Source organism: Accipiter gentilis, chromosome 21 (genome assembly GCF_929443795.1).
Source record: "Accipiter gentilis chromosome 21, bAccGen1.1, whole genome shotgun sequence".
In the NCBI taxonomy this organism is placed as follows: Eukaryota; Metazoa; Chordata; class Aves; order Accipitriformes; family Accipitridae; genus Astur; species Astur gentilis.
Genome location: NC_064900.1, coordinates 15,978,183 through 15,990,264, shown reverse-complemented (window position 1 = coordinate 15,990,264; position 12,082 = coordinate 15,978,183). Strand labels below are relative to the sequence as shown.

The 12,082-nt window shown below is 41.2% G+C and overlaps 1 protein-coding gene across 1 annotated transcript; it reads right to left on the bottom strand.

The window, feature by feature from the left end:
• Positions 1 to 1,146: 1,146 nt before the first annotated feature.
• Positions 1,147 to 11,649, bottom strand: GPA33 (glycoprotein A33). The gene is made up of 7 exons (XM_049824352.1): positions 11,540 to 11,649; positions 7,064 to 7,215; positions 6,024 to 6,234; positions 5,333 to 5,491; positions 2,869 to 2,982; positions 2,213 to 2,336; positions 1,147 to 1,550 (listed from the first exon to the last, which is right to left on the bottom strand). Exons 1-7 carry the CDS (start codon positions 11,586 to 11,588, stop codon positions 1,469 to 1,471), a joined length of 891 nt encoding a protein of 296 aa, XP_049680309.1. The 5' UTR covers positions 11,589 to 11,649; the 3' UTR covers positions 1,147 to 1,468.
• Positions 11,650 to 12,082: the final 433 nt, after the last annotated feature.

The following is a 12,082-nucleotide window of genomic DNA, read 5'->3' as shown; positions in this document are numbered from 1 at the left end:
AGAATGTCTTGCTGAGTTGCATTTCAGGTTGTTCATTGCCAGAGAGATTTGGGTTTGTATGTACTTTGTAAAGAACTCTGGTTGTTGGTCTTTGTAGTTGTTAGTACAAATGAATAATTACGTTTTAAGTACCCTGTAAAACAAAGGCAGCCAGGAAGCAAGCTAGAATAACAATTCTGGTAGTCTGATTTGCATAGTTCAAAATCTAGAAAATGCTGCCCATGTGTAGGAGGATTGCTGGTTCTTCTTTAAAGTTGTATTTTAGATTTTTGTTACAGATTGAAAAGTAACTGCTTGGGGGTAAAGGGTATGTGGGAGGCATTGCAGTAAGTTTCTGAAACTCCTGAAGTCGAAGATGCAATAGAGAGCTTTGAAAGGATAAATATTGTAGAATAAGTCATTTATTGAACATATCTTTAAAAAACCCCAAACAGCTCTTAAGTAGCTTTAATACCATATTGGCAGTCTTTTGGACAGACAGTCTATTAGACACTAGCGATGGGAGTTCTCTCCACATTTTGCACATGCAGTGCTTCTGACTAAATGGTTACAATTTTGAATAACAAGGTACTTTTCCTCCTTTCCCCCCTTTTTTCTTTTTTTTTCTTCTTCTTTTTATTAAAGAGGTACTTGCCATATACATGCTCTCACACTGTCACTTTTTCAGAAGCAGGAGCAATGGACTATTTCTGACTTGCCCATGCAACAGTCAGGAGGAAAGAATAATGTAATGAGAGTTAGTATTTAGGAACTCTGTGAGCTGGAACTTGTAAGTTCAGGAATCTGACAGTATATAGGCTACTAGACTGTTTCTAGATCTTATCAGCTGCCAATTACAAATCCATCTAACTTCTTACCCTATCCATTCCAGTAGTATGTATTGTTCCAAACAGGAGACTTTCATTGGTCATCTGTTAATTTTTTCCATACTTTTATTTATATGTGCATGTATAATACATACAAAGAACATGTTTAATAAAATGTCCTAAAAATCAGCTTGCTTCAGTCCGCATAAAATCATTTCTATACCAGGCAATGCTGTAAGCTGATATTTGCATAACACTGCGGACAAGACCACCCTTCCTTGATGACTTGCATTTGGTGACCTTGAAACCTTCTGTAGATCTGGGGATACAGTGGCAACTCTGTTCTCCAAATAGACCTGACTGGCTGCTTTTTTCAGAAAGCGGGAAGTCTAGAAAACAGCTTATTTTTGGATGACTGGGTGAAACAGTGCTTTGCATGCGTCTTTCTGCTGTGAGGTTATATATTGGTACTCGTTGTATGTGTGGCACTTCTTTCCAGGGAGACAAGGATATTCTTTCCCAGAACTTGAAGGCAGAGCCATTATCTTTCATTTTATTATTCAAAAAACCTTCTTGCTGTAAAAAAAAGAGGGATTGATTTCTTTTCTACAGTGGTGTCTGTGCCTCAGCAAATCCTGAAGATGGCATTGCCTCCTGCTGCTTCATTCATCTTCAACATCATCATCTGCTCTCTGATGCCCTGTAGGTGTCTCCTTGGAGGGTTCATTTCTATCTTCTCTCTCCCTAAAACATTGTTAAGGAGTAGAGATGTTTATGAAAAGCAGCTAGAAATTTTACTGAAGAGATTTTGTGTTAAAATGGTTTTAGACTGCTCTAAGCTGACCTGGAAGTGTACCAAACTGAAATCCGTAAGTCTTACTGGTGATGCAAGAGGTGCATGAGCTACTTTTTTTCCCATAGCATGTATATAGAGAAAATGTGACTGGTATATCTTTTCTCATCCCACTTTTCTTCCAATGGTCTGTTTCCATCATGAGAATAAATAAAAGGTTTCTATCTTCAAGTGATAATTCTGAATGCAGAGCATCAGAGTGATTCAGGCTAGCAAGGACAGTAACAGCTATAGGGACTGAGAGAAATGAGAAACAGCCTGGGCTTTGTTTCTCAGGTAGCTGTGTGTGCTTGACTGACTTGGGCTTGGTACTTCAGTTCCAAGGTTTGAATGTTTGGGTTCTACCCCAGAGATCACAAAGGTGTCTGGTAATACTGGGCATATTCTGTGAGAAGAGATGAGAGCCACTAGGGTAGAAACTGAAAGGAGAAAGCAGTGCACACTTCCCTTGATTTCTTTTTTCTCCCATGCTTTCCACTCCATATGTTGATGCCAGAGGGAGAACATGAACCCTTCATATGTTCCATTTGGTTTTCTAGAGAAAGGTACTTACGTCATCTCATAGTCCTTGTCCTTGTCCGCCCGACAGCAGCAGCAATAGGCTAAAATACCAATAACTATAATTGCAGCAACAGCTCCACCGATGATGCCAGCATAAAGAGCTATGTTCATGGATGCTATACAGGAAGAAAATAATTAGTCCTTTGCAGTGAGAATGGTACCAAATGCAATTAGCACCATCACTGGACTTCAAATCCCACCACCAGATGTCAGATCTTGCTACCAGATCCAGACTGAGTGGAAGCCACGTTTATTTGACTACAGCAACTGGAATTAACTCTGTACTGGGTAGCTGATAAATGTGCAGGAGCAATCAGTTAGACAGCGGGAGGGAGGAGGCACTGGATCTGTACAACTGATGCGCTCTCTTGATAAAGTTTAGAATCAGACTTTGGGAGCTCAGGTCCATCTTACTCTACACTTTTTTGTCATCTGTGAACTAACCCTATGAGTTAGTGAGTGCTCTATGAGCATGTAAACCAATGCAGAGAATCTGTCTTAAAGGTAAAAAAAAAAAAAAAAGTGCTATTATTTTGAGAGAAAGCAGAATTTTATAATTCTGACCACATTGTCTCCATTAATCCTTTGCCATTTAGCTAGGGTACTTTCTCTGGTACTACTCTTCTAGTAAGCAACCCCGTCTCTTACGTGGCACAACGCTGACTGTCATGTTGCAAAATTCCTTTCCCACAATGTTTGTTGAAGTGCAGATGTAAAAGCCAGAGGTATCCGCAGAGATGTTCTTCAGAGTTATTTGTTCTCCTGTTACAAAACACAAACCCAGTCCAAAAAAGAAAAGAATTAAAGCAGGGAAGGAAGCAAGGACAGGAGCCCTTCAATTCCAGCCCCAGGTAGTGGGAGTGATGAGAGGTTATTAAAGTTGATGGATTGCTCCGTCTTGCTTGGGAGCTGCCATGCTTGTCCCTAGGTTTTAGTGTGATTTGTGGGAGGACAAACGGAAGTGTGCTGTTTTGATTACAGGGAACATGTGGCATTAGAACATTGCTTTTAGAAAGAAAATTGTAGGTACAGAGTAAAGAAGTATGTGTGTTTAGTGAAAGCTCTTTTGCAGTGGATTTTGCTGAGAAACGTAAGATGGCCCAAACCAGCATCTGGCTTTGAGAACTGGCCATCTGATGAATTAACTTATAAAACAACAAAAAGCTCTGAAATTCTCCAGCTCTTAGGAATTCAGATCTGAATTGTTTAGCAGTGAGGGAAATAGTTTTCTAGTCTTGAGAGGTGGTAAAGCCTGTGAAGATAAATGGAGGAAAAGAAGTGCAGTGACGTGGGATTGCTATGATACTGATGTTTTCTGTCCACCTAGCAGAGCTTAGAACCATACACTAAAGCTTAGCTCTGTCTGCTCAAGCAGTCAGTTTTTGTTTGTTGTATCTCTACCTAACATTTGTACGTGTAGTCCATGCTTTTTGCTTGTGACCTGCCAATAAAGGTCCAGATTCCTGCTTTAAAAGGAAAAGGCTCTGAATACTTTTCAGTGACATTCTGGTTTATTTTCCCTGTCATCTCACTTCTTTCCAGCCCACTTGTGGGACTGGGATTCTGTTTAGTCTCTGCTGGCGCCTAGCGCCAGATAGTAAAAGAGCATGCAAAAACCAAGAAATAACAAACTGCATGCTTGGTCTTGTTTTGTTTGTTTGTTTTTTAAATCTTTACATACCGTCTGTGCTTACTTCCTGGTTGTGTTTTTTTTTTCTTTTGCAATGTGATGTTCATAGCTCTTGAGAGTTGCAGTCTATAGCCAGACTGTAAATTCTCCTCTATTAAATCAAAAGTAATTGACTGGTGCGTCAAATTGGGAAAAATGCAGGTCAGATACTATCAGTTTTGGAGTGGCTCCTAAGGGGATTCTGCACACACTGCAGCACTGGGACTTGCTTAGCGCAAGTACTTAGCACAGAAAGAAATTGCTTGTAGCGACAGTAGGGCAGCCAGCCAGCTTGGGACAGAAGGGGACAGCCAGCACACTACTCGGACATTGGTGCTCTGATGAGAACAGAAATGAGGTGGAAATGGATCAGAAGAGATGCCTGTCCTAGAGAAGAGCAGGATGATGGCAGAAGCAGGCAGGCTGCTGCTGCTGTAAGATGACAACTCCCAGTACATTCAGGACTGTGCGTGATCCATTGGCACCACTTAGTGGCCAGTTAAATGAATAAGGTTTGTGTCCCTGGTGATATTTCATCTTTTGCATATTTTATGCAAGAATCGGCTAGTGAGTGTTGAATATCCTGTTGAGTCTGATCAGATTTAATTTACCTCCATAGCAATGCTACAGTAAGTTAAACCAGGAGGGGTAGGTTCAGATACTCAGTCTTTATGGAGCTGAACATACCAGGAAGAAACAAAGTTGTTTAAAGGAGTAAATCTGAGTCCTCTGTCACTATTGCACTTCAAAGAGTATTAAACCCTCAATTTTGTGTGAATAGTAGTTCTACTAAAGGTCCTGTTGTGGAAATACAGTTCCTTTTTTTTTTTTTTCCCAGATTCTGACTTAAAATGAAAGCAGATAAAATTTGGGGGCCTGTGTGACAGTCCTAAAGAACCAGAAGACTCTTCTGTGCTCAAAGCAGGAATAGTGTAACTGTTTCTTGTACTATCCTCCTCTAGGTGAGGAGTCATCTCTGGAAGGAAGGTAGCTTCCAGAACCAACTTTTGTTTGCCTTCACTCCAGAAAGCGACCTGGTCATTGTTGAGCAAGCTGGGATATAAAGACACACCAGTTAGAAAACTCAGTGTTATTACTCATGTTCTGCGCCACTCCCCCCCCCCCCCCCCCCCGCCCCCCGCCCCGATGTCCAGCAATTAAGAAGTAATTACTTCTAGTTGCTTCTAGAGTGAGCCCCCTTTCTCACCAGGTGAAAGCTGAAGTGAAAAAGTTACTGACCATTGTTACTTCCAGTAACAGTCCTTTTACCCCTGCTAAGTTACTTGTGAGTGTGTCTTGTATCAAAACGACAACTTTTCAAAATCCTGGTCAGAGAACTTCCTAGAAAAAGCCTTAAGTGTGTTTTTATATTTGCATTTCAAAATCTTTCCAGCCCTGATCTACAGAGAGCTCAGAAACTTGATGTCTTTGAATTTCCCATACCTTCTGTTGTTTGTAGTACACGGGGCTCATTTTGTACATTGAAGCTTTGCCATGTATATCTGGGTTTTGGGGAGCCCTCATGAGAAATGCAGGTCAGATTGATTGTCTGTCCATATTCTGCTGTCCCCAGAATCCTGCATTCTGGCTTGGATGGTGCAACTGAAGGAATTAAAAATGAAGGAATTTTATTAATCAGAAGTATTTTTTTTGTTTCAGCCCATCTCCTGCACCTGTGGGTTTTATTCTTGCTAAACAAAGGCTGGTCTTGCACCTACCACCTTCTTCTCAAAGGAACTGGAGTGAACTTGTCTCTAATTTGTTTTTCCCTTCTTGGCACTGGTCAGCCAAGAAGGAATTGTAAGATGCTTTATGGGATATGTCTAACAGAGTTGGGTAACTCATCCTTTGATAACTGGAGTATGACAAGCCACAGGGGGAATGAGGAATGCCCTGTAATAAGGCAAGGGTTATTAGGAAAGCAAACTATACAACTCTAAAGACTATTTTCTACAGTCAGGCCTTCAAACTTACTTCCATAGTAGCAGGAAAAGACCAAACATGGAATTGTGGAGGGTGACTTCCTGGGAAATTTTTTTTTCTGTTAGAAAATCTGTTGTCTAAAACAATGTGGATATTAGAGGGAGGACAGCTTTTTAGCCAATCGATCTGGTCTTGCCTTCATCATGCTTACCAAGGACGAAAAGAGCCAAGGTTGCAGTCTGCCGGGGGGGGTCATTCCTTAGACGAACGTTGCATACGTATGTCCCATTGTCTTCCATAGTCACTGCATTGATGGTGATACTGATGTCCCCTTTGTCTACATCACCACTAAACTGTATACGGTTTTCATAGCCCTTGCCATACTGTACAAGTCCATCAAAATACCTAGTGACAGCATCATCCTGATAGAGAGGGAGGGAAAGTGATCAATCTTAGTTTCTTCGGTATGAGTCCACAACCTAACTCAATGGATTAGCCTACTCTTAAGAGCAGAGCAGCTTGGAAAGGAGAGCCTTAAATTGCCCCAGGTTGTCAAAAAGCCAAGAAAAACATAGAAATTCAAAAGGTTCTGGGTTTCTGTCTGGAATCCCCTTCTCCCACCTTATCTGAAGTTAGAGACTATGATTACACAAACTCCCTTGCTTTCTTCCAGCAAGGATCTTCAGAAAAGAAACCCTTGGCAGTTACTGCAAGGAGATCTTCAAAGGCTGCTTCCCTCTCGCTAATTCCCAAGAAGTCAAGGAGAAATTTAGAGGTCTCTTTACCTTCAAATATTCCACATGAATGTAGGAGATGTCAAGAATCTCTCCATGTACTATTATCATCAACTTAAAACTTTTTATGTAGTATCAAAGATATGTATATATATAGAAAAATATCTATGTAAAATACATACCTTATAAGAAGATTTGTATATTATTTAGTGTATCTATTTAACGTATTTTAATAGATGTAAACCCACAGTACATACAGTGATGTATCTTCAATACACAGTTGCAAGACCAAGAGAGGGAAGAGAAGGGTGGGGGCTTGCCTAATATCATGCAATAGATTTGGAGTAAATTGCATCTAGCACCAGAGTTTCTGTCTGCGTAGTTCTGAGATTAAAGAAAGTCTTGAAGGAATCTTTTTCTTCCAGCACACACTCCTGCCCACAGTCCTGTTTCCATCTCTCCTCCCACCCCTCGCTTGGATGCCTTATCATATGTTTCTTTATGCAACTTGATTTACCGCACTATTGATTTTCTTCCAGACAACAAAATCTCCTGAGGTAATGGAAGCCTTAGTTTTAAAATGACAGCGGAGAGTAACGTTGTTCCCTCGTGCCACCTGTATTTCCTTGGCAGGTGCTTCCACAGTGAGGCCATGAGCAGTCACCAGAACTAGGAAGAGAATAAATCCTGCACTCAGCAAAATTAATGACATCTGGATTCCACTTTTTGTCTCTTTGGCTTTCTTATGTGCCACAATAACCCCACATCCCCTCTGTCATCCATGACATTCCCTACTGGGCAAGAAGTGATGTATGCTGTGGCTGGTTGACTACAGGAAGCTGCTGAACAGGATGGCTAAGAGCTGAACTCTGCTTTCTGTTCTTTGCTTCCCTCTTCTTTACCCTGACATATATTGCCATGGAGTTTATAAAGATGTTGGGTTTTTTTTTCTGAGCCCTCATTCAGTGTGATTGACATCCATTGACAGTTCTAAATATACAAAGGGAGACAGATAAACAGATAATACAAGTGCATCAGCAGTCTTGAGGATTCAGGCTAAACTAACAAATTGATATTGTCAAATTTCAGGGATCAGGGAAACCGTCAAATAACTTGCCTCAATCCAAGTCCATAGAGAAGTGACATTTTGTGCTAGGGAATCAAAACCTGTTCATGTAATGCCCTGAAAAGAGAAAAACTTAGAAAAGCAAAGAGATCTTGAAAGAAACAAGAATAGCTATTCTGTTTTTAAAAATTAGTAGTGTAGTAGTCAGCTTTCTCCAAGAACTGTAGCTCCTGCCTGTGGAGTACAGGAATAGCTGAATAAAACAGAAATCCCTCTGAGCCCTGGTGAAGCTTGCAGGACACAGGGTAGGTGTTTCTTGTGTGCTGTATTCCAATTGACTTGATGCTTAATTCATCATACCTGATGCTTAATTCATCATACCTGAGCATTAACTAGTGGCAGGTCTTAGTTATTCTCAAAATTGAGCTGGACGTTTACCTCTGCCCTGCCATAGATGACCTTCATGCCTGTGGAAACCTGTGTTTAAAAACGCCTGCTTTCTCCTTACAGTTTGTGTGGGGTTTTGGAATTTTTTATGGCATCAAACTGAATCGTTTGAAAAACATCTAAGTCTGAAACCAGTTAAAGAGAGTGCAGGGAGGCAAGAAAGGCAGTGCTGCTCAGAGGCATTCCCATGGCAAAGAGGAAGATGGTCCAGTAAGGAGGAAAGTGGAAGGCAGACATGTATGCTCTCCCTGAGAGGGTCATGCTGTGTATGGTGGTGAAGGTTTGCTTCTGAAAGAACCAGGCTGAGTCAGTGTTCCCTCGAGAGGATTTACCTGGAAAGTTGCCATCTAACAAGCTTTGGGTCCTCATTCTGCCATATCTCTGTCCACCAAATTAGATCCATAAGGAAGCATAAAGTGTAAGGGAAAGAGCAAAAGACGTCTAGATTCCACCTTGAGTTGCAAACGTGATTGTGAATACATACTTTTTTAGACAGGAAAAAACCACAGCCACATGCATTAAGTCAGTAAGAGTAAGCCATTGGCAAGCTGAGCACTACCAGACCCTTGACTATAACAGCAGTGAATGATAGAAGGATAGACCTTGGAAAATAACCGCGTAGGGACCCAAAAGGTTTTGTTGTCACTGCACTAGGAACCTGCTGGTACCAATTTGGGTAATTGCACAGGGTAACACGGGACAGTTGGCACAGGGATCTGCTTTTAGCTGAAGTTCTCATCTTTTTGCATTCCCTGTCCCAGAACTGAGTTGTTCTGTGGTCTTGCACAGTTAATTAGTTAAGCGTGTGTTTTAGTCTCTTCTTCTGTGACATGGCTTGTGGTTTGTGTTCTCTCAGGGATTAATTCATCTACATCTGCTGACAGCTATGAGAAGGAAACCAGCAGGGCAAAGTATTTCTAACATGGTTTTATTGCAGCCACTCCCAGGTCTTTCCCTGCTCTGGAGCACCCAGTGCAAGGGCCATGTTTGCATAGCCCCAGAGCTCTCTGACTGTTGTTTTCATACAGCCCCTCTGTATGAGAGACACCTATGAAAGCTTTCTTGTTGCCTTTCGCAACTGGATAGAGATGCCTTCCCGTATTCAGGTGAAAAGCACCACTGTCTGTACTAGGACATGGAGCAAACCCCATTTCTTGATCCTTTTGTCACTCAGAAACTGGTTCCACCAGGCGGGCTTCACTAACAGGTCATTAACTCAGCCCTGAGGCAGAGAAGAGACTGCCCAACCCTAAGGCTTCCCCTCACAAGTGTTTTTCCTTCTTCCAATTGGATGACTCAAATTCTACAATAAATGATATCTTTGTTTCTTTCCAAACATGTCTTCAGTGCAGAGTTGGGGAACAACTGAACCAAACACTGCGTACAAGAGACACAGCCCATAACAAACAAGACTGCTTATTCATTTGTTGCTGTCACCCTAATGCCCAATTTCTTCTGATGCTCTCCCATTTTTCATCCAAAATATCTCTTTCTGGCTCCCACTCCTCCCTTGTTAGGGCTCCTTCTGGCTCTCAGGGAAGCTGCATGGTTTCATTCTGGGACGCCATTTAATCACGATGATTTCTTCCTTCCCCCTTCTCACCACGTTTCACTTCACAAAGTCACCAACAGGCAGCTGGTCATAGTCAGCATGTCTAAAAATTTGGGTTTATTCTTCAGGGGTTGGGGTTTTTTTCTGGGGGAAAACAATCTATTTGAAGTATGGCTGAAGGGAGGGGAGGGCCAATTCTGAAAAATTCAGAAAAGGAGAGAGGATGAATAGCCTATATAGTACTAGAGGGATGACGTCACCAAGACTTAAGCCTTAGAATTACTTTTTTGTATGTTATCAATTAGATTGTTTATAACATTTTAAGAAATTGAGAAAGCTTTTATCTTCCTTTGCTCAACTTAAACATTTGTACTTGTACAGAGAAAGAAGAAAATCAAAGTGAAGTGTCTATTTTCACATTCCTTACTCAGTAAGTGTTAATCAAAACAGACTGAAAGGCAATTAGTAAAACTGGAAACAATTAGAGGAGTATTCTGCTTGCTGAAAAAATTGAGATTCTGATCAAACAAAATTATTATTGCTGATTTGTCTTGGTAGATTTGGCTAGCAAGAAAAGTAGGAAAAGTGGAAAAGTTTTACTTCACTTCTATGAGGAAATGCTCTGACTTTTAATTCCTCCACCCTTTACCTCAGAATTTAGCTGAAATTTAATTCCAAAGTGGGAGAGGGGAAACCTTTTAAATATGAAATTTGCAGTAAAAGCAAATATTTTGTTTGATTCAGAATGACCATTTGGGGCTTTTCCTTCAGCAAGAAGTTCACAGTACCAGTTATTCACAGAACTGCAGTGAAAAGCTGTACAGCAGGAGAAATCAGCCTGTGCCGAGATCCTGATGGAGCTCATTCAGAGCAGCTTTGGCATCCCAACACTGCACTGCCATGCACTGTGCAGTTTCTCCACTCCACTGCAGTGCAGGAATCTGCTATATATTCTCCAAAAATTTTTCACAGGCCAGTAATTTAACATGAATTATTACTATTTGAGTCCTGCCCAAACAGGCAAGAAAAGCTTCACCCAACATACTTATTTCTGCTCTGAAAAGTTTGCCATTTGCAATTTGGATAGCATGAAAGATGAGAATAAGGAAAAAGAAGAATTAATACCAATAGTGTTACACAATTTATATAATGATCATCAAATCATGACCCAAGTCACATTTGTTGCATATGGAGCACATCCACTTTTTCTAATTATGTTAAACTGTGAATTTCCTTCTTGTAGGTCTTATTGTTGAAGTGAGGTTTTCAGGATTTTTGGTAAAATACAAAGCAATTTCCATGTGTGTAGCTTTGTTTGAAGCCTGGAAGAAGGTTTAGGAGCATTGGTATGAGAAGATGAGAGAGGTTAAAAAGCAGCGGAACTGAGACTGCAGGCTCCACAAGGCAGGATGAGAAAGGGCGTCTGTGATAAAGGCCAAGGGTGAGCTGGCTGATTTATACGCATTAGTAGGGATCGTTGTGCATCCCCTTAACGTGAATAATACAGAGAGATCACAAGTTGTATCTGACTACATATAAACAGTAGGATTTAGAGTACGGAGACATACAGTACATGCAGATTTATGTATAAAAGAATAAAACCCAAGGACTTTTCCACATCCAGCTGAGGAAGTTCCTTCTTCAGAGATAAACATTGTATTTAACAGAAGTCATTAAAACTGTTTTAAAAAATATTTTCCAGCCTCATGAAGAACAGCATTCTTTTCCTAACACTGTCTTGCGGCTTTGGAAGATGCCTGAGTCTAGACATTCAGCACAGAGATGGTAAACATACCTGCCCAATCATAAACATGAAGGAACTTTTACTAAACAAAAAAGAAACACACAAAGTCCATTGAAGTACTCAGACTTTGTAGTGCTGTTTCCTTCTACCCAACCCTTGAGGACATAACCAAATTAGTACTCACTTGCACTGAAAATGAACAGCCAAAGTCTTTTCACTGCCGTCCTCCTCATCTCCCTTGTCTGACCTCAAGGTGCTCTTGTAATCTTTAGGTGGCTGGGTAAGTAATTGGCTTTAGCTGAAGGGCTGCCTCACAGTAGCATCACAGGTTCACTGCCTCAGTCTCTTTTAAAGTGCTTCTTCCGCAGTCTGCCACTCCCCTTCTGGCCAGAATGACGAGCCAGATCACCAGTAGGCTTTGACATCACTTCGTGCTCTCTGCCTAGGGGCAGAGAGGAGACTTGTGAACTCCTTCCCTAGTTGTGAACTTTCTTCCCCAATTAAACTGCCTTTCCCGGTTTCTTCTAACATGCCGGTACATAAAGCAAGAGAAGAGGCAACCAAAAGGGTGTGGTGACTGGTAGTGTACAATACAACAACTGAAGTCATGCATGTGATGGCATGTAACTAGGGGAGGATAAGCCTCATTCATCTTAAATATTTATTAAGGGAGCCTCGGGCCAGAGTTAAAAAGGTATTGAAGTGTTTCACAATGCAGGCAGCTGCC

Bases quoted from the DNA above. Each gene is read 5' to 3' on its own strand.
- GPA33 (XM_049824352.1), bottom strand. From the start codon at position 11,588: ATGAGGAGGACGGCAGTGAAAAGACTTTGGCTGTTCATTTTCAGTGCA. The intron at 5,492-6,023 runs GTAAGCATGATG...TAATTCCTTCAG, and splicing joins CTTGGCTCTTTTCGTCCTTG to TTGCACCATCCAAGCCAGAA. The intron at 2,337-2,868 runs GTAAGAGACGGG...CTTCCTGTATAG, and splicing joins GACAGTCAGCGTTGTGCCAC to CATCCATGAACATAGCTCTT.